The sequence below is a fragment of the Onychostruthus taczanowskii genome, unplaced genomic scaffold (assembly GCF_017590055.1).
Source record: "Onychostruthus taczanowskii isolate IOZ18803 unplaced genomic scaffold, ASM1759005v1 scaffold1, whole genome shotgun sequence".
Classification (NCBI taxonomy): Eukaryota; Metazoa; Chordata; class Aves; order Passeriformes; family Passeridae; genus Onychostruthus; species Onychostruthus taczanowskii.
The window spans coordinates 25,431,213-25,458,219 of NW_024496525.1; the positions used below are offsets into that span (position 1 = coordinate 25,431,213).

Here is a 27,007-nt window from a genome sequence, read left to right on the forward strand (position 1 = left end):
AATTAATTGCAGGTTGGTGCAAGGATAGTCTAGACTAAGAAAATCAAAGCAAGTCAACATCATTTTGCTTCTGACCTGAAAAAGAAGAGAGGACTGCCTTTGAGCAGCCAGATGAGTATTCACAGCAGCAATCTGAGCTTTGAAGCTTATTTCTATTTACAGGCAGACAAGCAAGGCTTGTATGAGGGAACTGAGAGCTGAGTGTGACTGACTACGGTGGGAATGAAGAAAAGGTGTGATGTGGGGGCTTTAACAGACTTTGCTAGTAGTTTTGCAATGACCTTACATTCAAGTTTTTCAGTCAAACAGTTATCAATTGATTTTATACACAAGAAGGTAATTGTTGCCTATTTTTTGCTTTTTGGTTACGATGTGGTATTAGCTGTGCCTTGGCTTCAAACCTTTTTGATATCTTCATGAAAATGATACTTTCCCTCTTTATGTGCCTCAGGATCTCTAAAATCACAGCTGTTTGAAATGCAGTGTCAGTGTTTCCAAGCACAGAAGATGAGTGAATTCTTAACCCAGTTTCGGCCAAGAAATTAGACAACAAAGCTCTCAGAGTAGCTCACAGACAAACACAAGACCCTTTGGTTTTATTTCCTGAATTCTGAAATAAAGTAAAAAATATTTTACTCTTGAGAATAGCACTTAAGCCACATAATCTCTCAACCAAATGATCTTATGCATAGAAAGATCATATATCAATATGGCTTTTAGGCTGACCCTCCTGTTCCCCCAGCTCAGAGCATAGATAATGCAACAGTCCTGGGTGGCTGCTTCCATCCATCAGGACATTGCCATCTTCTCAAATCACTTTCAGGCTAGGAAGGCAAATATCTCTTTGTCCATCTGCACATGTTATGTTGGTGACTGCAGACAGGCCATGGTATTTGGCTCTCCACAGTCCCACTGCACTTCATGCACGAGAAATTGTGCAGCTATAAGGAAAAATGGAATTGTTCTCTATAGACATCAACAGCTTTTTATTTAAGTGGTCAGAAATGTCCATCTTCACTTCTTTGCCACCCATTCAAGATTTACTCCTGTTTTCTAAATACTAAAACACAAACTACTCACAAACCTGCTCTTTTCTTGTAGTCTGCTCCAGGCATTGCCTTTCTCTGAGTGGCAGAATACCTTTCACTTTTTTATTTGATCACTTTTGCTCTTTTGACACAAATCTTTCCCTGGCATGCTTTATTGTGACAGTTCCTAATATAGCTGTGCCTAATGAGAAAAAATCCAATAGCAGAGGTACTGATTGCTGGATTAACAGTTTCATATCCATTTTTCTGGGGCAAAAAATAGAAAAATTCATCATCCCTCATGTGCTATTACAGTGGAAGTATGCCTGCCATACCTGGAAAGCATTTAGTTTCTCCTTTGTAATTAATTTAATGGATGCAAGACCACACCTTGTGAAAGAGAAGAAAAAAAAGTAGTTATGGGCACTACATATCCTATTAAATTTCTCAAAAAGAGGCCCCAGAGAAGAAAATGACTTCATGTAACAAACTGGATTAGCACTGACATAATTTATTACCCTAATAAAATCAGCATTTATATGTAAGGACAGATAAATATTGACTAGGAAAACAGAGCCTGATAAGCAAATCAATCTGTTTCTCACTTAGGAATACACAGGAATTTACTAGGTTAATAATGCTCAGTTTTTCAGACTCAAAGACTTATGTGCTCTGGTGTATCCTAAATGAGGAAAATGCCCCCATCCCTCCTCTCCAGTAAATAATTCAACAACACACACACACACAGAAAAAAAAAAAAAAAAAAAAAAAAAAAAAAAAAAAAAAAAAAAAAGGCGGGGGGGAACCAACAAAACAAAACTAACAACAGATATCTCTTATTCCTGAAGGTTCCCCATGGAACAAGAACTGTCATGGGTGTTCATTTCACAGACTTATGAACATTTAACCATCCATCACTGCCGTCCACAAAGCATTGTTCAGAAGATCAATTTATTTCATCTTTTCTCTGCATTTAACTAGAAAATGCAACAGACAAGAGGAGATCTGATTTTGTATGAATGGCCTTTTACAATCCAAATGTGTCTTTTGAAGCATGCATTTAAATCAGATAGAGGACATTTGGGAACACATTTCCATGTGCACCTGAAAGAGAAAGGCAAAACAATGGTACAGTCTGTACTGCCTAATCTCATAGAAAAGTTCTTGTCATCTTAGATCAGATGACAAGTGATGACCTCTTAGATTCTTCTAATTCCTTGACTGCAGGACTCCTCAGTGAGCAGAGTGAGGCAGGGTGGGGAAGAAAGATGGTGGATTTTTCTGAATTTTGTTTTCTAGTCTAAGTCCCTGCATTTTGTGATCTCTGAAATTGCTTGAGGGATAGAATGGAGTAGCAGAGCTGCTATTCCTAAAGAAGCATTGTCCTAAAGATGCATTGGAGTCACTTTAAACAAAGAATCCAGCTGACTGACCTGACAGATGCTCCATCCAAAGAACAGACAGCCATTTTTTCAAAAGCATGGAAATGCTTGTGACTAAGAGAATTACACAATTTGTTTCCTTTCTCTCCCCTGTCAATGAAAACTGGCAGCCAGGTAATCTTGGTTACTTCAATTTTGGAGTGTAGGGTATTGCTAAAGAGGGTTATAAAGCATTGAGCAAAGGGTAGCAACCTATTAAAATTTTGCTTGCAGAGTCATAGGTGGACAGCAGATGCACCAGCCTTTGATCTTTACCCCAAGTAATATCCTTCTAACAAACTTTTCATAGAACTGCTGGGACTTACCATGTCCATTGGCAAGCCCTTTTCATGGTGCCCTGGAGTGGAGGTCTTTAAAAGACATCAAAAAAAATTCAGCACCTGTTCTAAACTGATCAGTGAAAGACAAGGGCGCCCTGAGAGGGCAAAACCATCTCCAGATTGCAATGCTGGCCGGAACACATGAGGTGCCTCACGTCTGGCTCCAGGTACATAGAGAGAGGGCACATGTGCAGAGGTGCTGCAGATTGCCAGTGTCGGGTCAGGTGCCGGAAAAGCAGTCTCCTGGAAACACACCTCCCAGCCTTCCTGCGCCTGCAGAGTGGGAGCAGATGGAGCAACCAGAGCCTGACACCTTTGCACGGGCAGCCGGGGAGGTCGGGGCTCCTCCGACACCCGGGAGTGATGGAGGCTGATGGGAAGGCTGTGTGCGAGGGGAGGGGGCAGTGGAGGAGGTGGCTTCCTCCTGACGCCATTTCCGAGGGCTGAGATATATAAATGAGCCGGTTGCTGCAGTGCCCCGTCTGGGATCTTCAGCCAGGGCACTGGCGTAGATACACACGCTCCGTGCTGGTCTCCCTCCGGCACCTCGCCTGGAGCCCCCACGCCACGACAGTCTCGCCCTCTGCCCCTTTCTCCCTGCCTCCATCCCGCCAGCACCATGAGCCGGCCAGAACTGCTCGCCGTCCTGCTCCTGGCCGTGCCGGGTAAGTGGGGCTGGGATGGGTCCGTGTCCCCCTGGGCCCCGGCAGCGCTGCGCCCGCCGGCCCCGCTCCGCCCGCGCCTCCGGCACCGCGGACAGGAACGGCCCGGCCCCTTCAGCACCGCGGACAGCGGCCGCCGCAAGGTCACTGCCGAGCGCCGCACGGGCCCTGCCAGCCTAGGCACCTTCCCTTCCCTTCCCTTCCCTTCCCTTCCCTTCCCTTCCCTTCCCTGAGGGGCACACTGCACATATCCAGCTGCTGCACCCAGGGACCACTTCCATCAGAGAGAGATGCCCCTCTTCTCCACTCCCGTTTTAGCAGAATAGTGTTTCTCTGCTTGTGTTCCAGATGAGATGAATAACAAGTTCTCCTTTTTTTACCCCCTCTCCTTACCTTACAGCCGTCTCCCTTCCTGTGACAAATGACATGAATAAAGGCGACACTAAGGTAAGGCTGAGCCTGTAGTGGAAGGGTCAAATGAAGAGAAAGGATGTGATGTTTCACCTCCACCGAGGTGGTTGGGTTTGGGCCACTCCTACTGAAATACCCTGTAGAAAGTGCCAGGAATTTGAGATCCCTCAAGCAGGATCCATCTCTGCTCCCTTCCTAACAGAATTTACCCTTTGTGTATCCACTTCTGGGCATGCAAGGAAGTCCTTCAGGATGTGACAGAGGGATGAGGCAAGCCTGTTTAGAGAGGAGATGGAGGCTGGGTAAAACTCTCCTTAGTCCTCCTACTTTCAGCTTTTCAAAGCTCCCAACAGGAGGTGACTCAGGGGAGAGTGGGGGGGAAATGTGATTCAGGAACTGTGTGTTTTTGGAGGTGTATACATCTGAGTTTCTGTGCTACTTAAACATGCATGCTCTGGAAAAATAGGCAACTGGTACTCTCAGCTTGCTAATCCATCCTCAGCTCCTGCTCAGCCTGTCTGGATGGCTATGAGCAGTGCAGGACTTGGCTGACCTCTCCAGCCCTCCTTTACAGGCTTCTGTGCACATATCTGTGTCACACGCTCCAACATTTATAGCTGTGCTTCACAAACGTGCACTCCCAACAGCCTTTTGGCACCTAAATGCTTGGGTAGGGGGGGTTTGCCTGTGTTAACCAATGTCAGACACGACTCGCTGAGCCCCCCCTCCCCCATCTTTCATATGAGCTGATCTCTTAGCTGCCCAAATTAAAATTTTTTTGGAAATTCATGTCCACAAAGGAAACTCCAGCACTTTTCCTTTCTACTTCTTAACCATTTTGTGTTATGAAATCTTCTAGCCGCATAATGTTTTTTTTCAGACAGCAGCAGGGGAGGGCATGCTGGTGCCAGTCTCAGGCACAGGCTCCACTGCAGGTTACCTGCAGGACATGTGCCATGAGCAACACCTCCCTGTGTCCTGTGAGACATGCCTGGGCTGGAGAGCAGTTGCTTTGTTAAGACTTTTAGCCTGCTTAGCCCTTGCTGGGACAGAGCCATGAGCTGTGAGACACTGGGTGCTGTCCTCAGGTTGTGTGCTGCTGAGGAAGGGGACGTAAGACAGGCACTTAGCCCTTCAACTTTCCATGCCAGAGTGGGCATCTGATGGGAAAATCCACTAATCATATGATTTTCCTTGTGAGGTCTATTCCCCAATATATTCTATGTGTAAAAAAAGGCACTTTAGTGGCAGTTCATGCAACTCTATGGAAATGCTTCCACCAGGAAAGGACTTTCCCAAAAGTGCCCCCCCTTCCCTGGGTATTACACTGACACAGGCTCTAACAGAGAGCAAAATCAGCTTTCTTTTGAATTTGCTGGAATTGGAAGAAGTCATTAGGGCTTTCCTGCTTTCATCGTCCTCTGAGACACAGCATTTCAGGGAAGGAATTCCTGGTCTCATGGAACAGATTAGGGCAGGGATATCATCACATGAATACAGCAACAAGCACTGCAGCTCTTCCTACACACCATGTTCTGTGCCACAGCATTTGTGGGTGGCTCGGGGCTGTGTAATGGGTAGTCAGCACCTGCAGGCCTTTCCTGGACCGCTCGTCAGACTTTCCTTACACCAAGGGCTTTCCATAGGGAGCTGAACAAGACCAAATGTCTTACAATGTCTCTGGTGTTTGCCCGCTCTTGTGCTTGAAGGACCTATTTCTCACTTACAACCATACATTTTAGAAGGGCATAGCTGAGCTCAAATATGGACAAGTCTGTCCTTGTAAGGGCACAACCCTTTGGAGATTTCTGTGTAGGGACATTGTGAGCTGCTCTTAAGGATCTAGTTACATGCTCATGGTTAGATGATAGCTATGGCAAAATTCCAGTCTGAGTTTCTGAACTGGATTAATTACATTCATTTGGAAAGGATCTCCTCCATTTCCTGATGCAGGTTTTTGTTTCATGACCTTGTGAAGTCTCACTCTGCAAGACCTCCTCTAAGAAAAAGAGGACAGGGAGAGTGCTGTAGGATGACTGCACTCTTCATTTCATTATCTTACAAAGCTCCTCCACGGAGCTGAATGTATTTCTGTGGTGAGTGATGTGTCTCTTTGTGCTCAAAGACCTTAGATCAGCTTAGAAGTCTTAAAAAAGCTTGAATAGAATATTTCATTGAACCAGTCTTACTTCTCATGCTGAGAAAGTCTTAACTTCTGAAGCTGTATCAAATACTGCTACAGTAAGTGGGTCCAGAGGTTGGGAAACATGAGAGGGAAATATCAGAATCTGGGGTTTTTTTCTATTTAAAAACAGAGTGACTCAAAATCATCTAAAATCAGTATTAATGGATCACTTGTGATATAAGAGAATTATACCAGGGAAATTCCCCTGTTTTCTTTTTCTTTTTTAAAATAGTTTCTGTAGCATTTTTTGTATCCATTAGGCAATTCCCTCAAACTGTGTAAGGTGTAGAGTTCAACATTTTATGGCTGTGATCTGCAAAAGCAGAATTCTCTCCTTACACAGGGTGAGCATTTGCCCATTCCAGTTGTCCAGTGAATATATCCAACTGCTTGAATGAACAGCATTGTGGATGACTGGGGACTGCTGACTTGTGTTTAATTTCTACTGCAGCCACAGCGCTCTGCTCTCCTGAGAATGGTACACTGTGAGGGAGGTCAGGGCTCTCAGGGCTCCCTGCTGAAATCATCAGGAGAAAGAGGTTCAGTGAGTGAATTTTTTGCCTCCAAGGCTTAACTTGTATTCTTTTTTCAATTTAGCCTCTCTTCCCCACAGACAATTGTGAGCCCTGCATTCTTCCTAGATTGCATTATAAAAAAATCACCCTTTTGAACTAAGCAACCTGATTCCTACACTACCAATCAGCACCAGACTGTAGTGAAGGTTTCTCTCCTGTGTGATCATTTGGGTCTACCTGACCACACACTGGGGCTCCCAGCAGGCATGGCAAGGATGCCGACAATCTCAGTGCAGGTGACAAATTACAAGGGCTCCCAGCAGTGTGTCTTGGCATGGCAAGGATGCCGACAATCTCAGTGCAGGTGACAAATTACATAAATAATGCTCCTGGTTTTACCCTAACAAAACGGGCTGCTGAAAGGGTGCGCCCAGAGCTCATCCTTTCTGAGAAGCTGTGTCAGAACTTCTTTGCTTTCAGATGACCTGTCATCACGTAGAGCTCTTCCAGTCTATAACAGATGGCTTGAACACTCGAAGCACAAGGTCAAACACTTCTCCAGAGTGCCTTGTCCTTTCTAGGGCTTGAGAGCAGTATTTCTCATCTGTGTTTGAAAGTATTTTGTCCCACCTCACCTTCCATTCCTGGCTTCAATCTAACTATGATGTCTTTCCAAGGCTTTGAAGAGCTTTTAAGATTTCAAGGTCATCTGTTGAACAGCCATGACTACTTTTTGCTCTCTACAACTTCCCACTAAGTCCTTTTATGAGACGGAGGTTGAGATATATTGACTTAAAAGAGGATGATTTTGGATTTTCTGTGCATATATTCAGATACCCTTTACTCTCCAGATGTGCTCAGACTCTGGTATGGTCTGAAGCCATGCAATCCTCAGCTGAATTGAGTGTCATGTGGAAGACGCTCTTTCCATTGTCATGTGTAATTTCCTCACTCCTCAGTTGCAGGTACTCAGGAGGTGCCTTCTGTTCCTGAGCTAGGGAAAACAAGAACTGAACATTCAGTTCCAGCTTGACCAGAAAAGCAAGATCTGTGCTATCACCTGCTGTACTTTAGCCTTGGTAACAAGTAGAAAAAAAAGACAAAAAACCAGTTCTTTAATTTGTAGTTTTGTCTCTTTCTAGGTGATGAAGTGCATTGTAGAGGTCATCTCTGATACTTTATCTAAGCCAAACCCCCTGCCGATCAGTGAGGAATGCCTAGAAACTCTCCGAGGAGGTACTGCCTCAGACATATTGCTGGGTATCAGCAAAAGCAAATCTGGCAAGTAGGGGCTGGTCCTGCCCTGGTCCTGACCAACTGAGCCCTGACAAGGGTTCCCCATGCTCTTCCACTGGGCTGTACTGGGCCCCAGGAGCAGGGATGGAGCCACTGCTTGTCCCAGGCCATGCCTCATGCTGGCACTGTGGCCACAGGGGTGCTGGGTGACATCAAACTGCCTGGTTCTCATAGGACCTTCCTGCTGTCTTAATCACATGGTTAAGATGTGAGAGCAAATCAGACTAAGGGAAAGAAAAGAGCAAATGAAGAAGTGGCATTTGGGGTTCTGTTTCATTTCCTGGGGTTGGGGGAGGTTTGCTTTGACTACTTTCTGTACTAAATCTTCCCTGTTGCAGATGAGCGAATTATTTCTATCCTTCGCCACCAAAATTTATTGAAGGAACTTCAGGAAATTGCTGCACAAGGTACAGTGCCAGTATATTTTTTTGGGAATGTAACTATAGGGAAGATTGTTTTTTTCTGTTGTAGTCCCTTAGAGAGGTTTATTCTTTGGTTGGTTTCGTGTTTGTTTTTTTTTTTTCTTTATTATTTTATATTAATTTGCGATCATGTAAATATGCCCTAGGAAATGTAGTACCAAGATTTTCAGCAGACATTGTGTCAGTAGGGACAGGAATTTTGTTTATAATAATTCCAATATGTATCTGATAATTTCAATAGCTACCAATGTAGCTTGGTGCTGATGTAGTCTCAAGACATTTTGAGGTGGGAGAAGTCTAAAAGCAAATGCTGTAATTTATTCAACAAATAATCACCAGTTCCCAAACTAGAATGAAAGGCAAGAAAACCTCCACTGTCTGTGAAGCTGGAGACTAGCACTAAATCCAGGTGTGGCAGCAGGGAAGCCCCCTGAACAGTGAGTAAGATTTGCACCTTAAAGACGCCAGTGAAAATATTCTTGAGCTAATGAGTATTTTTCAGATGGCTTCCTTAATTCAAAGGCAAGTTTCTTTGGTTTGGAGGGTGCAGGTCAATTGCACTGGTCAATGTGGGAGCAGCAGCAGCACCATGGAGCTGTACCAAGGGGCGCTGAAGGATAAAAAGGGACATTCTCAGGTGCCCAGTTGCCCAGAGCCAACAGAGCTCCCAGGCAAGGCTACTTCAGGGCTAGGCCAGATCACTCTGTCCAGGTGAGGCTGCAACAGGGGTGTCCCCAGACTGCAGGGAGAGCACCTCCTGGCCTTCCCTACTCCTTCTGCTTGGGGTAACCAGGGGCCAGCTGGGTATCACCAGAGAAACAATGACTAGGGCATCCCTATGCCCTGCTCCTGTGTGGCAAGTCTGCCAGAGATGGATGGAAGGCAGTGACACCAGAATGCTTTCAGATTAAGGAAGCCACAGAGGCAAGAGGAAGAAAGAGAGGAAAAATTCAGGAAGTCAGAGTTGGGAAAGAGTCTTATGCAGCTCCCAAAGCCATATTTTAGTCACTACCCAAATGGTGGAGGGGCCAGATGCTCAGTGACCTCAGATGGACTCCATGAATGCTCTGGTGATCCACAAGAAAGAAGACATGGTCTCTTTGGTGTGCTGGGATATGGCTGCCCAGGCACACCAGGGGTTTGAGGAGGAGCACTCAGATATCAGACAAGCTGTGCCACTCAGCATGGAGTCCATGAGAAGGAACTTGTTACATGGAGGTGCACCTTGCTCCACTCTTTCCTCAGCCTGAGCCCATCACACCACTTGGTCCCACGGTAACATGAGATCCAGCCTACAGATCACAGAGACTGGGGGTGGAAGAGTCTTGTAGACCAAGGGAAAAGCAAAGGTGTTAATCTTCGTGTCCTCTGTGCTGGTGCAGCTGGTTCTGCTCAGGCTGGAGAGCCCACACCATTCAGTTCTGGGCTAGAGAGGACTGGGCTGGCAGCACTGGCTCTTGCTCTTGCATTAAGGCACAGAAGCAGGGCATGAGCTGGTTTAGACAGGGCTTGTTTGTCTTGCAGATCCCATTGCTGGTTGCCAGGACAGCTGCAGCCTAACCTCCAGCTCATGCTGCCTTCAGACACCTCTCTCCAAGGTGTTGTATTTTTCTAGCAGGCTCCATAAAGCCAGAGCTAAGGTATGGGGCCTTGGAGCCCCAGACTACCCCTGAAGTGAGAATGAATGCTGCTTCTTCCTCCCAGCACACAGGGGAGAGGGGCCCCCACAACCATGCTGGAGGATACAGGAGCTCTCAGTGCTCACTTCGACAGAGGTGCATGGGCAGAATCTGGCAGAAGGCAATTTTTATCTTTCAGTACTCTGAAGTCTTTTGTTGCCCTCAGTGTGGTGCAGTTCAGCACCTCTTATTCCCTAGATTTCCATCAATATTGGTTTTACTGGCAACCCTGCCATCTCTATTTAGAGACCATTTTCTTTCCTGCAGATGATGTTTTTGATTGTGGTTTTGTTACTGCAGTTGATTCACATACACTCCAGTCTCACTCCTCCCAGCTCCCAGGTAGATTTTTCCACTGTAGCAAACATAAGGGGCACAGAACTATTTTCCTACCTCTACTTTCTAAAACATAGAAGGGACTGTTGCCTTTCCCTACCTTTTGTTACTTGACACAGGTGCCAATGAGAGAACTCAGCAGCAGAAGAAAAATAGCGGCTTTGAAGATGAACTTTCCGAAGTCCTTGAAAGTCAGAACAACAAGAACAAGCAGAGAGGTCAGTGTCAGCCTCCACCCCCGGGAAATTCAGGTCAGGCTGTAAACAAGGATCTTCTTCCAAACAGCCTTGATATGTCCATCTGCTTCTCTTCTTTGATGCTGCTGCTGACACACACAAGCAACCTGGTGTTTGCTTTGTTCTTATTTACCAGCTCAAACAACACGTAGTCTCTGAGCTATAGTAACTGGTCATGGTCAGGTTACTAAAGTCATACTGACTTTTCCACCCTGCTGACAATTTCACTCACTTATAACACTTAAAATAAGCCAGGGAAATCCTGCACTGAAAGAGTCAGTGAAACAGGCAAGGATGATCAGGGTTTTTGCCTGTCACCCCTGTTTCTAGGCATCTAAGATATTAAGTAATGAATCTCTGAAAGGAAAATTGAAACACACACAATGCACACACCCACACAAAACACCTGTGTCTTGGAAAGATCACCTTCAGCTGGCATTTCCCCTTGCCAGTGTTTCTCTGGCATTACTACAGACAGGCAGGTTAGCAGAAAGAACCGGGTTAGCCCTTTCCCTTTTCCTTGTCAGGATGATACAATGCAAATGTGGGGTGATGTGGCTCCTCATCCAGCAGCAGCTGGGTGCCCACAGAGGGTCTCAAGCAGCTCTGGGGCACATGGCTGGCCCACAGCAGCACAGCACTGCTGTGACACCAGTCCAAAACTACTTAGAGCAATGAGGAGTGACACCCCCAGGGGCTGCTGCTGCTGCAGCCAGCACCACCAAAATCCAACAGGTAGGATGGTGGCACTGTATCTCCCTACTGCCAAGACACACCTGAAACTCTTGCTCCAGCAGCATGGAGATGAAGGAAGATGATGTAAAGATGAAATGTGGCACATGGGCCAACCAGGTCCACTGACAGTCTGGTGACACCAGCACAGTGTCACAGGTGGCCACCAGCCTTGTGTGACCAGCTCTCTGCATCCCTTCATCCTGGTGCACTCCTCAGCCCTCCTTGGGGCTGCACTTAACTTTCCATATCTCTCTGGCTTTTAAACTCCCATATTTTCTTTTGCAAAGTGTTTTCTCTGGTTAATAGTGTTAAAAGAGGCTAGTCTCCCTTGAGCAAGAGCAAATACTCAGCACACATTAAGCTCCTGCTGAGTAGCTCCTTTGCAGAAGCAGAGACAGCCCTCCTCCCTCCAGCACCCTGTGAACAGGGGTGGCTGCCTCTTCAGCCTGGTGGGAGAAATAAGGATGTGATGTGAGTGCAGCACTCAGAGCAGGGAGAGCTGTCCAAGTGCCATATTACACTCCTAAATAATTTAGTTTTACATGCAGTCTGGTTTCATGCAGGGTGAATTCATGGCTGGCATCTCAAGAGATGGTGATGAGGACTGTGCTGCAGCAAAACACTTCAGCATATGTTTAACTTCAGCCTTGCAAGTCTCGCCAGGAGCACAGGCACCAGAGAGAATGCTGCCTTGCTTGAATGCAAACATATGCTGAAGTGACTTGCAAAAGGATCCATGGGCTGGCTAAGCATATTGCTGAGCGGGGCTGAAGCTCCCTAAGAAATGCTTGGCCTTTGCCGGTTGTGAAACGAGCTCTCAGCAGAGGTGTTTCTTCTTATTTCTCCCTCTGTAGATGCTGCAGAGGAGCACCCTGAAGATGAGCAGCCCACAGGGTCCCTAGCTGAGCTGGCAGCAGAGAAGGCCCAGCAAAATGAAGACTCAAGAGAGGAGAAAAAAAGCCTGGAGGAGAGGGAACCCAGGCCATGGGATACCAACCCTGTTGAGAAAGAGGACCGGGAGGAAGCTCAGAGCAATGACATCAGGGATACAGAGGACACCCATCGAAACAAAGTTTTGGACAACCACATTGGCAAAAATTTCAGTGAGGATGAGCAGCAGCAAGGGGATGAAGAGGAAGAGCTCAGAGGCTCCAGGGACAGCCTGGAGCTTGAGGATGAGGGAGAAGAGCCATCCAGGCAGGGTCAGAAGCACAGCAAGGAGGTAGCAGGGGAGCGTGTGGAGCGGGAGGATGATGGAGATGAAGCTGCAGAGGAGGACCCTACTGAAGCAGAGAGGTCACTCGATTTGGCTGAGGAGGACGAGGAGGCTGAGGAGATGCAGGGAGGTGACAGTATGTATCCCAGACTGCACTGATACCTTCCTGGGGTGAGCTGAGGGCACTGAGGCAGTTGCTTATTGAGTTTACAGAAACACACTGGCCAGCAGGCACCCAGAACCCAACACAAACATTGGACACACAGGCCCATGCACAGCAGGTAATGCAGGCCCTGCAGCTGCCTTGCTGCTCAGCTCTCATAGATCCTGGGGACAAGTCACTCATATTCTCTAAGCTTCCTACAGGGGTTTTGACTGCTGCCTTCAAGCCCCATCACTGACATGGCAATGTGACAGTAGGTATTTCCAGAATCTTGGGAAAGCAGGCCTAAGTCAAGAAATCTAGCATCACCACTGAAGGCTCAGTTCAAAGGTGGACCTTAAACAGGTTAACAGTTGTGTTCACTGCTTTGTTTAATGCTCTTTCAGATAACGATGATGAGCTGGGATTTGGAAAAGATGTGCAGAGCTCTGAAGAGGAGGAGGAAGAGGAGGAGGAAGAGCAGCCCCGGGCACTGAGAGGAGGAAGGCATCGCCTGGAGGATGAGGAGATGCAGGGAGAAGAGGACACCTTTCAGCCCAGGGATGCCAAAAGTGATGAGATGGAGGAGGAGTCCTCCAGGGAGTGGGAAGACACCAAGAGGTGGAACAAAATGGATGAGCTGGCCAAGCAGCTGACATCAAAGAAGCGCACGGAGGAAAATGATAGTGAGGAAGACCCAGACAGGTCCATGAAAAAGACATTTAGGTCCCGCAAGTATGCCCTCAGTAGTCCAGAGGAAGATGTGAGAAGGTCATGGAAGCATCACTCAAAGGAAGACAGCAGTGAAGGAGGCTTTCCACTTGCTCCCATGCCTGAAGAAAAGAAGGATGAGGAAGGCAGTGCTAACAGGAGAACAGAGGTTGGTGTACACAGGCTTAGAGAATAAATCCCACCCAGTTATCCAAAGTATGCTTGGAGACGTGGATGGTATACTGGCATTAACATAGCCAGCAGTGGTCCTCTGAGGCATTAAGTTGATGCTTAGTGAACTTCCAGTCATTCAGCCTCAGGTATTGTTGAAGCTTGCACCTGCTGTGCCTTTGGTTTTTGTCCTTGTTTTTGTGACTAGCGCAAAAGCATTCCCTGCCCCCCAGAGTCATGTCTCCAGTGACAGCACTTCTGCACTGCCCAGACATAGTGACTGGAGCTGTAACTGGAACCTAGGGGTAGTCCTTCTGTCCCAAAGCCCTTCCAAGTCAAAAGGAATGCTTTCCCTGCCTCAGGGATGGAGTGAGTAATGTCAGACCTCCTACAGAGGTAAATCAGGGTTGCAGCTGTGGTGGGAAACCTGAGGTATTTGAGTGGAAATGGAGGATAGATACAGAAATACATCTGAGCCAGGCTTCCAGAGTCAGAGACCTCTTTCCCTGACACCTTGAGTGATGCTAGGTAGTAGCTCAGCACATCTCCAGCAGCCAGGAACTGCTGGTGGGTTCACCTTTGTGCTGAGGCCCAGTTCCAGGCACAGTTGATTTGGGATAATACAGGAACTGGGCAGTGGAGCTTGGTTTGGGCTTTGCGAGCCTGGGACAGGTTATGATCAGGTGCCTGGGAACAGGCTGGGGCAGCAGGGGAGTGAAGCCAGTTGGCTCTCTTGCCTTCAAAACACCCCTCTTGCCTCAGTTGTGTGCCAAACCATTGGCCAAAAATTGCCCATTGCATCTCCAGTTGTATTGGTTCAAAGCAAAGCCAAATGTCTCAGCTCAAAGCAGGGGCACAGTGGGGTGGGCTGTCCCATCTGCCTCCCACCACTGTCTGCTTACATCCCACATCTCTCCCCCAGGGAGGCTGCTCCCCACCTGCCCCTGCAAGTGGCTCTGGGGTGCACCTTGTCTGCAAGGTGGCGGACTCAGTCTCCAAATAGGGATTGGAAAGGAGGCTGCTGAGGATGCAAAACTGCTGTGTTTGCAGCTGCAACAAGACTTTTTTGTTTGGTTGGCTTTTTAAAATGGATCAAGGCCTCTGGGAGCCAGTGAGTAAGGCCAGGCACACAGGAGTGAGGGAAGGCACAATCTCTGGCTGCTGTCCACTTCATTTTTGGGCCTTGGGGCTGTGTGGCTTGGCCAGTGAGGCAAGCATAGGTACAGATAGGGGCTGACAGTGCTGTCCCCTGCACTTTCCAGGGCTCAGCATGTGGGACCAGGCAGATGCAAGCCAGAGCAGTGGTTTGCGTCTGACCAAGGTCTCTCAGAACCTATTTTTCTCCCTTTCTGGGGGCTCCAGCTGCAGCCCAAGTTCTCCTCCAGTGAGGTGAGCCTCAGCCAGCTGCTCTCTGACCCACTTCAAACAAAATGAAACAGGGTGCTTGGGCACCCTGGGTGTTTGAAGGCACCCTGAACTGCTGGCACCCTACTGTAGCCAGAGCTTTCCCAGGGGCTGTGTCAAGGGCTCAGTGGAGGGGCAGGGTGACTTTTTTTCTGTGTTCAGGAAAATAGCTCAGAAAGAGAAAACAAACCCCTTTTTCATACATCCTTTACTTTTCTCACACCAGCCACATGCAGTGCAGTGGCTCAGTGTCAAACTGTGATTTGCAGATGCTGAAGGTGAGAGCAAGGCTTTACTCCCTCCACACAGGAGAGGGGCTGTCACCTCGGCTCTGTCAATGGGAAAAGGGTACAGCACCACGTTTGCTCACACAGAGCCTGCTGCTGCTACACTGCTTTCATGGTCTGCAGAGAACCCAGGTGACCACAGCTGTGAGGGACAGGCAGGGCTTGGGCTGGCAGCAAGGCAGGGCCACCTGGATATGACCTGAGCTCAGGCAAAGTCACACAGTCAGGCATCTGAGTACCTGCACTAAATAAAGCAGCTACAGCTGGCAGCACAGATACACAAGAACTGGTATAGAAAGACCACCAAGTGATGGGCAGCTTGAGCCTTTGAACTGATGGCTTCCTCAGTCACTGTTTTCCCAGGACAAGTATCTTCTGCTAGTGGAGGTGCAAGCAAAGACCCAGGGCAGGGTGGGGAGAGGGCAGGGCCCATGCTGCACTTCCCGAAGGTGGCAGGCAGTGGTGCCCATGCTGGCTTGATGGCACTGACTCCGTGCTGGCACCCAGTGCTGTTTGGCAGAGCCTGCCCTGGCTCCCTGGCAGCCATCTCCCTGCAGCCCCTTGTTCTGGAGGCACAGCCCCGTTGGGGGATGCCCTGCCCGGCAGGGTATGGGGGAAGGATGGCAGCTGCATTACTAGCAGCAGTAATTAAACATTAGGGCAGAAGTAATCAGTGTTGTGCACACCGGTCTGTCCAGAGAGACAAATGCAGGCTGAAGGGATGGGGGGGACAAGGCTGTGCTCGTGCCCCAGGCAAGGCTCTCTGTAGCTCTGGGGGGCGAGGGTTGCCCAGCTGCGGCCACTGACAGTCCTGGCCTTTCGTTGCAGGACCAGGAGCTGGAGAGCCTGGCCGCCATCGAGGCCGAGCTGGAGCGCGTCGCCCACAAGCTGCACGAGCTGAGGCGAGGCTGAGGGCCCGGCGCTCCCCGTGCCGGCGGAAGCAGCGCCGCCACCCTCCTCCCTCCCTTCCTCCCACCGCGCATCCATTTCTCGATCTAAGAGCAGTTAAGCCGAGCAGAAGCACCGTGCCTAGGAACCGACCCCGCTAGCCCCAGGCCTGCCTCCCTCGCCATAGTGTTGTGCCCATCGCCGCTGCCTCACCTCATGCTGCCCTCTCCACACGGATGTCCACACGCCCGGCAGGGCGCCCGTGGGTGCGAAGTGCAACCTACATGTGTATTTTCTGTCTGGGTGGGGTTTTCTCCCTCTTTTTTTTTAAAGACAGGACAGCTTTCTAGAAAGTTCTTTCACCGGTAGTTTCACTGGGTAAAAAACTGCAATAACTTGTTATCTTTTGATTAAAAGCTGAGAACTCTGACTGTAATATATTCTATATAAAAAATTTATCTAAGGAAAAATAAAACTGCAGTGGGTTCCTTCCTTTGTTTTGGCAGCTTCAGTGTCAGTTGTCAGCACGCTGCAGGGCCTGGACAGTCCTGCAAAAGGGCGGGAACGGAGGGCTCCCCTCACCACAGACACGCCATGATGGCGCTTTCCTCCTTACCCTGGCTCCAGCGCTGCTGTCCTCCGGGCCCTGGCATCAGGGACACTTCCCCGTGGTCCCAAGCACTGTGGGGCTCTCCCTGCTCAGCCGGGGGCTGCTGGTGCCACGCTGCTCTCCCCCCTGGCACTGGGTGTCTGGGTGCTTCAGTGAGGCTTGGGTCGCACCTGAGGCTCATCGATGAACAGAGAGAACACAGTTAAAAGTTCAGACACTGGGCAATACTTGACTAAGTCAAGCCATGTGGACAACACATGAGTAGATTAGAAAGAAGGAACAGATAGGCCAGTCAGGAGAACTACTGGTCTGTGCTCCCCAGAGGTGAAGGGCCATCCTGAGGAATGTCCCTCCTGTACCCTGGCTCACAGGAGCCATGGTGGCCAGCTGGCACTGTGCTTACCTTTCCATCCTTTGGAAAGGCAGAACCTTTCCATCCTTTGGGTTTCAGACCACAGGGCAGCTGGAGGATCAAGGGATGCCTGGGTTAGGGAAGCTGGCCCCAAAATCCCTAAGCATTGCTCATATTTTAGATGTTCTATGTGCATTGGCAGGAGAGGGAAAGATCCACCCACTGGCAGGGCTGTATTCCAGACCCCCCAATCCGAAGCTCAGTTCTCTCCCATCACCTGCAGCCCACAGAACAGCTGAGATGCTTAGGCAATAGCTGCCAGGCTTTGAACTAGGCTTATTTCTTTACTCTGCAAAAACCCTCAGTGCTGTTGGCCTGTGCAGTGTATTACAGGGTGTGTGTGCGTGGGGTTCCCTGGTGCAGGAGGTGCATGGTCCCAGAGCTGTTCCTCACCCACAGGATGAGCTTCCCAGGGAGGAGCAGGAGCTGCTGAGTGGGCATTGCCCTCATTCCTCAGCCCTGAGCAGGCACTCAATGGCAAGAGGTGGTGTTGAGGCCAAGGCACAGCCCTAAAACTGCCCTGGCACAGGGCACAATCCATGCAAGAGCCTGGCTGGGGAAAGTGCACTGGAGCAAGTTGTGAGTCTTTCAACTCTCTCCTGAGGAGATCCCACTCTCTTTGACCTCAGGGAAACATGGAGGAACCAAAGTGAAACTAAAGGTGTTGCACAGAAATGTCAATTAGGGAGTTACCCCACCTGAAGAAATTACATTTTACATATTGATCTTCACCTAAATTTTAATTTCAATACTGTATTTTTAATCTGAATATTGTATATTGTAAATATATTTTATTTATAGCTGGAACAGCTTCCCCAGGGAAATGGTCAGCACCAAGCCTGACAGAGTTCAAGAAGCATTTGGACAATCAGGCACATGGTGAGATTCTTGGGGTGTCTTGTGCAGGGCCAGGGGTTGGACTTGATGATCCTGATGGGTGCCCTCCAACTTGACATATTCTATGATTTAGTTTCTTCCTTTTATTTTTGTAACAGTCTATGCCAGTAGCAGCACCCATACAACTCCTTGCAAACTCAGGCCTACATGTCACAATAAGTTCACAGAAACCCTCAGACCCCCACCAAAAACAAAACAAACAAAAAATCCCCACCAAATAAAAGAACTAGTCCCAAACCCAAAAAACCAAACAACCCGCACAGAAATGCAGCCATGACCGAAGGAGTTAGACAAGTTTTTTCACTAAGGATGGCAGCAGCAGACAGAAATTCCTGTCTGCATCCATACCTCACGCAAAATCAACAAGAGGAAGAATATTGTTACTTGATGGAGCTACTCTAAATACTGTCTTAATTGGATATTCAAGTAATCACAAATATCTGGGACTCAAGGACTTTCTTCAGATGGAAAGATGGTGTGCAAGGCCTGAGTATGGGGCTGCAAAACAAGTGCACTCGCAAAGGATGTGAACACTGAATTCCCATGAAGACAGGCCTCCCCCGGAGCTGCTCACCTCGCTGCCCTATCCACTCAGAAAGAGGAAGCAAACTAGAACTTGTTATAAGGCATTTATTTTCATTATGTGTTGGAAAGGGACAATCCTCTCTTCAAAACAATTACAGAGATAATGCCACAATACCTACTGCATATTGCTTTACTGTTGAAACCAAAACAATTGTCCAAAACAGATGCTTGGCAAACAAAAAGAAAATTAATATATTACCATTGAAATGAATGCTGTTAGATGAAAGCACCATCTCCATTGTCTGATCTGATCAGTCATGCAATTGAAGATGCCAAATAGCAAGTATTTTGGGTTTTACAGTAAGCCATGATCTTTTAAGGATTGATATAATTCTATACAAATTTAAGTACAAAATGGGAATTATGTTTCAGAAGTCATAGTGAACCAGGCTGAAGCGAATCACAAGACACACTTGTTAACACTGTACAGCTGGATTTGAACACAGATACCAATGAACTTGCGAAACTGAGCACACGCACACAATGGTCCCCGAGATTCAGCCGTGCTTGGGGGGGAAGCAGTGCTGGAGACTGAAGGACAATATCCAACACTACTCACACCCAGAGGGCCAATTCTCTCACAACTGTTGGGATCCCAAGGAATTGTTGTTACTCCATTTTAAGAACGACAGTGTTTTTAGTATGTGGTTGTCACAAGGGTATACACAAGCTGTATCAAATACTGAATCAGAAATAAATAATAAAAGATACATCTAACACATCTTTTAGTTTTTAATATTTTTTTACAGCACTGACTTTACAAGAGGATAAACAACTCATTTTTAGGGGCTGCTAACATCTGAAACAAAGAAGTCACTATTTTATACTCAACATATTCTCAACACTTAATAACTTTATATATGTATATATGACTTTTCACACACAAAAAAAAAGTAGTTAAAATAATTTATATCTAAAACTACTGTGTGAAAAATGAAGGAGGAAATAAAATGTGGGTTTCTTTAAAAATGCTGGAAGAGGAAGACCTGATTTTCATGAACTCCATTTGCTGTTTCAGCTATTTCTGGAGTTTCAAGAGATTTCCTGGCCATCAACAAAAACTTCCCAACACATCGGGAGCCCTCTGCAAACTCATAACATGCTGGGTAAGGTCACCTGCTATTGAGTTCATGTGGGCCACAGGCGTCTGCTATCATCAGCCCCAGTGGATTCAGGGTAAGAGTCATGGAGAGGAAGAAAACATCACCCCAGACTGCTATTAAAAACCACAGAGTGAAATTCTGGACAATTGGTATCATGATGTCCACTGGCTATGATTTTACTCCCAAGCCCTACTCTCCTTGCCCTCCTTCTGCATCACAGATAAAGGATGTTTTTCTCTCAACAGATTTTGTTACTTCCACAGGAAAGCTGCCCCAAGAGCAGGGTGGACCAGACCCCAAGAGCCACCTGCACACACAAGAGCAAAACCAATTTCCTTTGCTTGCTACAAATGCTACTGTGCTAGTGTTGCTGAGGAATCACTCCATCTCCATTTATGTCTGGATCCTCCCAAACTTCAACCATCTCAAGTAACTTTTGTGGCCATGTAAATGTGACAGAATCCATTAAATCCATCCAGTCAAAAGCTCAAGTGCTGATGGCCTGGATCCACATAAGGTGAAGAGTGAAAGGAAAGGTAGTAAAGATGTGGAAAGTACTTTTCTGGAGGTTACATTCCTCTGAAATAGATATTAAAGCAATATTACAAATAAAATCAGCAACGTGATCTGCAATGGCATGTCCATTTTTCTATGGAGAGGAGATTATATTAAAGGAAATATTTTAATCTACACAAAGCATTTTCACATATTCCTAATTACAAAACACACATCATAAAGTAATTGTATACTGAATACAGAAATCAATACATCTCTTACTAAAAAGGAGAGAGGGGGGGAAAAATTAGCAGGGTAATGCAAGTGAACTCCCGCAAGTGTGTGCATGGGGAGACTGCTACAAACTCAGACTCTGTTCACTAAAAAAACCAAAATCCAAGATTTTCTGCACAGCTGTGGAAGGCAAGGCTACAAGCTAGTGTGGAAAAGCCTCAATTACTTGTCACTGCTGCCATGCAAAGACTTGAGGAAATCAGTGTTAGTCTAAGAACTGAGAAGTCTGGATTTTTTTAATTGGATAAAAACAACAGAAGCATTTTTCCTGTTTTGCTCTTTTTTTGCCAGACAATTCAAACACCTCTGACTCCATTTATCCTGTTGCCTTTGGACTGTGTTCTGCCTCTGTTATCTAACCACAACTCCACCTGGTTGTTGCCTGGCTGGATACTGCCCACAGTTCATCTAGAAAACTTGAGGCTTTGTCTTGAGCAATTCTCATTATCTCTGATGCCTCTGGGCTGGGTTCTTAGATGTAATCATCTACAATGAGAACAAATTAAACTGGTGGATTTCTGTCTGTGCAACCTGCTGCAGATATTCCCACAATGTTGATGGAGATATTTAAACAGCTTTAACATTACAACAGTCTGTAATAATGAATTTATCCTACCTACTGACCAGCCCAGTTAATCAGTTCCTCAGCACAAAGGTTGTACAGACAGACACTTCAACCAAAGGCAAAACATCTCTGGCCCAGTGGTTCTGCATTACACAAACCACAAGAGCTAGCACTGATGCTGATGGTTTGGTTGCATTTCTGCAGTTGCTTTAACATAATGATCAGGATGTTCTGGCACCAGCTACAAAGTCAGGCACAATGTGGCCAAGTCAGGTAGAGGAGGAAGAGGGTGACTTTACAGCACAGGCAGCAGTAATACCACTCAAGTTCTCCTCAACAGGGAAAGATGTTCACCTGTTGAAGCTAATTACATAATTACAGTGGAAACCAGTCTCATCTCCACCATGCTGACATAAAACCTGGAGAAATTCCAGTCAAGCTAATGGTATTCTCATGGATTTCAAACAGTGAAGCAGAACAGTAATAAATCCCTAAAAAGCTACCTGGTGACCATGTAATTTTAATACAATTGCTCTCATCAGCACAGCAGTAACAGCAATGCCTCTGAAAACACAGAAGAACCTTTTTCTAACTCACAATAAAAAGAATTCAAACAGACATTATGAAAAATCTCCTCAGATTGTCTGCAATTTTAAGAGCAAGGGCATTCTGTTATGATCTAATGTTACTACACTCCTACTTTTACAAAGAAAGACAAGACTACAGAATATTAACAAACTTACTGTGAAGCTTATCTTAAATCAAAACTATCCTGAACTTACCAAATGAGGCAGCAATTCAGAAAAGCACTTTAGCACAAGCTTAATAACATACTCATGCTCAAATGTTTTACAAGAATGTAATTGTATGTCTGGATACTCAGTAATTTACAGTTTTGGCTTTTACAAATTGGTATTCCAATTTGCCCCTGTGATTTAGCAACATTCTAGTACATGAGCCATTACCTTAATTTCTGCAAGGAAATATAGTAGTACAGCAAATGCATGGTAATTTATGTCAAAACTCTATTGTAATGCCACATCACAACAGGTACCTGCATAACTGCACCTGGTAAATTAAAGTGATACCGATACATTCGATAAATAAAAAATAAATTACAGACTATGGGAAAAATGTCACTGATCACACCAATGACCTAAACGTGTTTTCTAGTTACTGCCAAGGTCTGGAGTAATATTTAAATATAGTATTTCTGCAAGCATTCAAAGAATTACAAAATAAACTTCTAACAATCATTTGTAAACAAGTTTAAAATGCACAATTATATTTCAGTAGTTTATTTTGGAGAAAAAAAGCAGTGCAAAATAGGCCAACCAAAATTCAGAAGGCAGCCAGGAAAATAAAATTCTTATTTGATGTTCTAACTAGGAAACAGCATACAGACATTTCCATTGGATCCAACACTCAGATTCATGTAAACATACTTAGTTTGAAAGGTCTTGAGTTAGTAACCCAGTTCTAACATCATTGCTTCATCCCCGCCACCCAATAAAGAAACACCCAAAAAACCAAAAAAGCCCAAGCCATTGTAATAAAGGGAGCAATAGGCAAGTCTACAAACACTCCACCAGCTGGTTACAAGAAAGTACCATACAAAAATATGCACTGGCAAGTTCCTTCCTGAGGGCATCTTTTGTTACACATGTAACATAAAAACACTTTTTATTTTGAACAACCAAAAACAAACCCCAAACTGTAGATGTCAATTTCATTTTAGTCATGGCTTTACGAAAGGTTTGGTCTACCATGAATACTTTTATAAACCCTTACCTATGTACATGTGACTCACTCACACCACAGCCATCCAAGACCTGCAAGCTGCAGACAACACGGGATCCAGCAGCCTCAAAGCATACAAGGGTTGTGAAGCGTGCCCAGCTCAGAACTGATCTACAACACTTGAGGAAGTTGGCTGTGCTTATGTGCACCCTGGGATCTGAATGATACCATGCCCATCAGGTTCTTCATAGAAATATTTTAAAGTCAGTAATCCCTCTAGAGGTGGAATCATCTTCTGTTGTGTAAATCATCCTGAAAAATTCAATCCTGGTTATAGGAAATTCCCAAGAATGGCATTTTGGAAGAAGACCAATCTCTCCTACAGAAAAAGCATTTTTTTACGTAAAAGATCTGCTACATAACACTCTTCAAAACTTTTTCCCCTCTAGGACTAGTACCATCAGATAGTGTGGTGACATCTTTTACACAGTTTAATCCTCTCTCCACAATCTACCTGGGCTTCAAGTTCTAGACCCTTTCCCTCTGAGTAGCCATCTAACACATGATACTAACCAAACTGGTATTAAATGCTGCAGTGACAGACGCTTTATGAACACCTGCTATAGAAAAGACAGAAAATCCTATATTTGCAAGCTAGGAGCTTAACTAAGGATATTTTTCTTAACACCACCCTTCTTAAATGTATTTTAGGGCTAATAAGGGGAAGAGAAGGCCACTTCTACCAAAATAGTGTTTCTGTTCTTAGCACTTGGATATTTCCAATATAGTGTTCAGAACTAGCAAAAGTTGCAGGAATTCTCAACAGCAGAAGATGCTGCCATACTAGAAGATATCTCAAGAGATACAAATGGCTGTGCTATAGTTTACAAATAGTATACAGCACTGTTGTAAATTACCATACGGCCTTGCCTGGCAGCTTGCAACAAAGTAACGGGGTCTCCAAACTAGAGCTGTCCTGTATTTCCACCTTATATGAAAGTACACAATTTTGTTTATATTTTAGAAAAAAATGCACAACAACATGGATCTGTGGAAGGCAGTGACTGTGTTACCTCTCAGGATACACAGATCAGGTGTGCTGCTCCAAGGAAAAAGCACAGCTCTGCCAGCCTTTTCCCAGAGCTGTCCCAGAGTCCTCACAAGTGCAATGGAAGGAGAGTTAAACTCCTTGTGAAGAGACGAGCTGCTTCCATTAATTCTTCTAAGATTTCAGCACTAGCAGACAATTCAAAGCATGTTATTTAATCTACTAAATGACTCAACCTAAATAGTGGCACCCTCTCTGGGTGAAAGGTGTTGCTGTTTGCAAGCGTGGTTAGAAGCCGATCTGAATGAAGCAATGAGGCCTGGGGGGAGAACTGCAAAGCTGGAACAGGGGTGGTCACCTCGGTTCTGTGCCCTGAATAAGCAGGCTGCTCTGTCCTACTCAAAGTGCAGTGGCTTCACAGCAAGCTACCTGCCAACATCATGACTGGTCAACGTTTCAAGAGATTTGGTTTAGTGATACTGAAGTTGTTTTAGCTGTCTTATGCAATGGCCTACCTGGAAAAAAGAGGAATGGGGAGTTTTTTAGGCAAAAATCTCTAGCACTGTTACATTCAGACACTGCATTTCAACATTATTATCTTCTTGATACTATGAGGTCCGATTTTAAAATGCTGGTCACCAGTGATTACAAAGAATAATAGAAATGAAAGAGCAACCCTTCCAGAATGGAAGGACTAGTGTTAAAACACATGTGTGTGTAAACTCACTACAGATTTGCAACTGGAATCTGACAAAATGGATTTGGATCACTTTCTTGCTCTTCCCCTTTCAGTCCGTTTCATCAGAAAATTAGGTTAAATCAAATGGAAAGTTTTCTTTATTTTGTTTTTTTGTGTTGTTATATGTTGGGGTTTTTTCCATTTTTTTGTCAATTGTATTGTTAAAGCCTGATCTGGTTCTGGGACCACAATCTGTATCCCTGGGGCTTTTTCTCAGTCCATGGCATTGGCAAGTTATTGAGAAGAAGCTTTCGTTGCCAACGTAGCGACGCAGTGCTGCTGGAAGCTGGGGGACACTGCTGAGTTGCAGCCTAGTCTCTGGTGTTGAAGTTTTACTGAGCTGTTGCTCTCACTCTCCACAATCCAGGAGGAGTCTTTTCCCATGACGCTGAGACAGCCTGTGCTAGCACAGCATATCCGCTCGTCCATGATCCCACCGCTCTGCTCTGCCAGGAGCTTGCTGTGGTTTAGCTGGGTCACCTCAGGTACCTGACCCTGCAGGACAGCAGCTATGTGGTTCAGCAGATCTGTGAAAAATTCAGAAACACCCTCATAGCCTGAAAAGAGAAAAAATTAAGGAGAGAAGAAAAGGCAATTAAGTAATTTCCTTAGGTTCTTTGAAAGGCTTCTTTTAACAGTTTGTTTCTTGGAGTGTCCTTGCCCTCCACTGATCACAAAAAGGTTATAAAAAAAGGTTTTCTCCATTACATCATTTTAAGTGACAGCAGAAGGAGATTAGCATAAAGAGAAACAGAGACTCTTGCAAAAAAAGCATTTTTCTAATGAGAAAAACAATTGACTTTCAGATTTGCTGCTTCTTTTTCCTCCCAAGTATATATACATATATATAATTTTAGGCATATTCTGTAATTTGTTTCTGAGTCCAGGTTTTTCCCTAAGTTACAAACTCTCTGGTATAACGTTGATCTTTTCCATACCATTTCCAGGTTAACTATGGCAAGTAGCTCTCTAGTACAGAGCTTTGTTGAGGGTCTGGACCCGCTCCACAATTTGCCCAGCAATATCCTCAGTTAGGGAAACCTCAGAGGACAGCAGGGCTGGCTTTATACCCTACAGAAAAGGCAACTTCCCACTGAGCAAGAAGCAATGCAATGCTCATCTAACCTAACCTAACTTGACACTTAAAACATGTTTGGTGTTATGTCTGACAAAACACCCGAGGGGCAAGAAATGTACATCAATGATACAGTATTTGATAGAAAAATCAATCATTTATTTCAGTACTGAAACCACCTTTCTGCATGCTCTGTTAAGTGATTCCAGACAATTCACAATGCAGTTTAATAACAAGTTTCCTGGTTAAAACAGTTGCTCAAATACCAGTAGACATTACATTTTTGGTGACACAAAGGGAGGTGGGTGTACAGAGCATCTGGGTCTATTCTAAACACTGTGCTACAGGAACAGTTTTATCATTGAATTTCATTTTAAAATTAAACCAGACATGCAACATATGGGTACAATGTCCTGAAACGGATCTTAACTGCTACTGCATTACCTAAAATTGTTGTCAGTTTGCCTTAGTATTTAGAGATGATATATGACATTCAGTGTTGTTTAATGAGATAGGCTGATTGTTTTAAAATGTCTGTAAAAGTATTCTGGAAGTGACCTAGTATTAATACAGGAAACTGAAGCAATAAGCAAGTTTAAACAACCTATGTGAATAGCACACATTCACACAGCAGCACATGAACAGAACCAAAGACCACAAAGTAAATGGACACTTTAGAACACTTTTAGTGATGTTATCACTGGGCTGAAGAGTTCATCAGATCCATAATTAATTTAATTTTAATTTCCATTCTCCTGTAAAGACCAACTTCCTTAGGCAATAAGAAACCCAACTTCCTGGAAAACATCAAGTAAGACTACAATTTCACCTATAATAAATGTGGGGATTTTATGGTGTATTTATAAGCTATATGTCAACCAATTAACTCTTATTTAGGCTGCTACATTCCTTTGGATTATATTGCACTTGGTCCCAATTCTCCTAGATACTTAACAGGTCACACAAAACATCAGCAATGTGAGACAACAGCTCACAGTTCTCCTTTCTCAGAGGCCCTTGAAGGGATTCACCAAACAAATCTCTCATTTCAAAACACCAAGTTTCCCAAGTGCCCCACACAATAATCCACTGATTGGCAGGGGTCAACTAGGACTCCTAGGGCTGGCCCTGGGAGTCAGAACAGGATCTCCACCCCTTGGACAGAAGTGCTTGTTGCGTTTTCTTGCTTATGTAAAAGCCATGGGATTAGCCTTCAAATCTACTCAGAGTGCTTCAAACACCCCAGGAATAAGCCATCTCCATAGTAACAGCTTTAATATTCAGCAAGGAGATCCATAGTACCCCAGAGTGTTCTGTGTCTGCTCATTGAAAGCAAACTAGCCTTATAGGAGGGCACC

At 45.5% G+C, this 27,007-nt stretch overlaps 2 protein-coding genes across 3 annotated transcripts in view; one reads left to right on the forward strand and one right to left on the reverse strand.

The window, feature by feature from the left end:
* The first annotated feature begins 3,409 nt into the window (after window positions 1–3,409).
* CHGA (chromogranin A) lies at window positions 3,410–16,110 on the forward strand. Its single transcript, XM_041399045.1, has 8 exons — window positions 3,410–3,455; window positions 3,853–3,899; window positions 7,706–7,799; window positions 8,198–8,266; window positions 10,416–10,514; window positions 12,122–12,619; window positions 13,033–13,505; window positions 16,027–16,110. The coding sequence occupies exons 1-8, from the start codon at window positions 3,410–3,412 to the stop codon at window positions 16,108–16,110; spliced, it is 1,410 nt and encodes a 469-aa protein (XP_041254979.1).
* Window positions 16,111–18,621: 2,511 nt separating this feature from the next.
* Window positions 18,622–27,007, reverse strand: part of ITPK1 (inositol-tetrakisphosphate 1-kinase) — a 139,689-nt gene continuing 131,303 nt past the window's right edge. For both annotated transcript variants that reach the window (XM_041415396.1, XM_041415303.1), the window contains exon 11: window positions 18,622–25,131. In XM_041415396.1, coding sequence (XP_041271330.1) covers window positions 24,809–25,131 — 323 coding nt within the window. In that variant the 3' untranslated portion in view covers window positions 18,622–24,808. The remainder of the gene's footprint in view (window positions 25,132–27,007) is intronic.

What these genes read in the sequence shown, in the direction of transcription:
- CHGA (XM_041399045.1), top strand. Translation starts at nt 3,410, where the DNA reads ATGAGCCGGCCAGAACTGCTCGCCGTCCTGCTCCTGGCCGTGCCGG. An exon ending in CCTGCTCCTGGCCGTGCCGG is followed by an intron (nt 3,456 to 3,852) that starts GTAAGTGGGGCT and finishes CTTACCTTACAG; the next exon opens with CCGTCTCCCTTCCTGTGACA. An exon ending in TGAATAAAGGCGACACTAAG is followed by an intron (nt 3,900 to 7,705) that starts GTAAGGCTGAGC and finishes GTCTCTTTCTAG; the next exon opens with GTGATGAAGTGCATTGTAGA.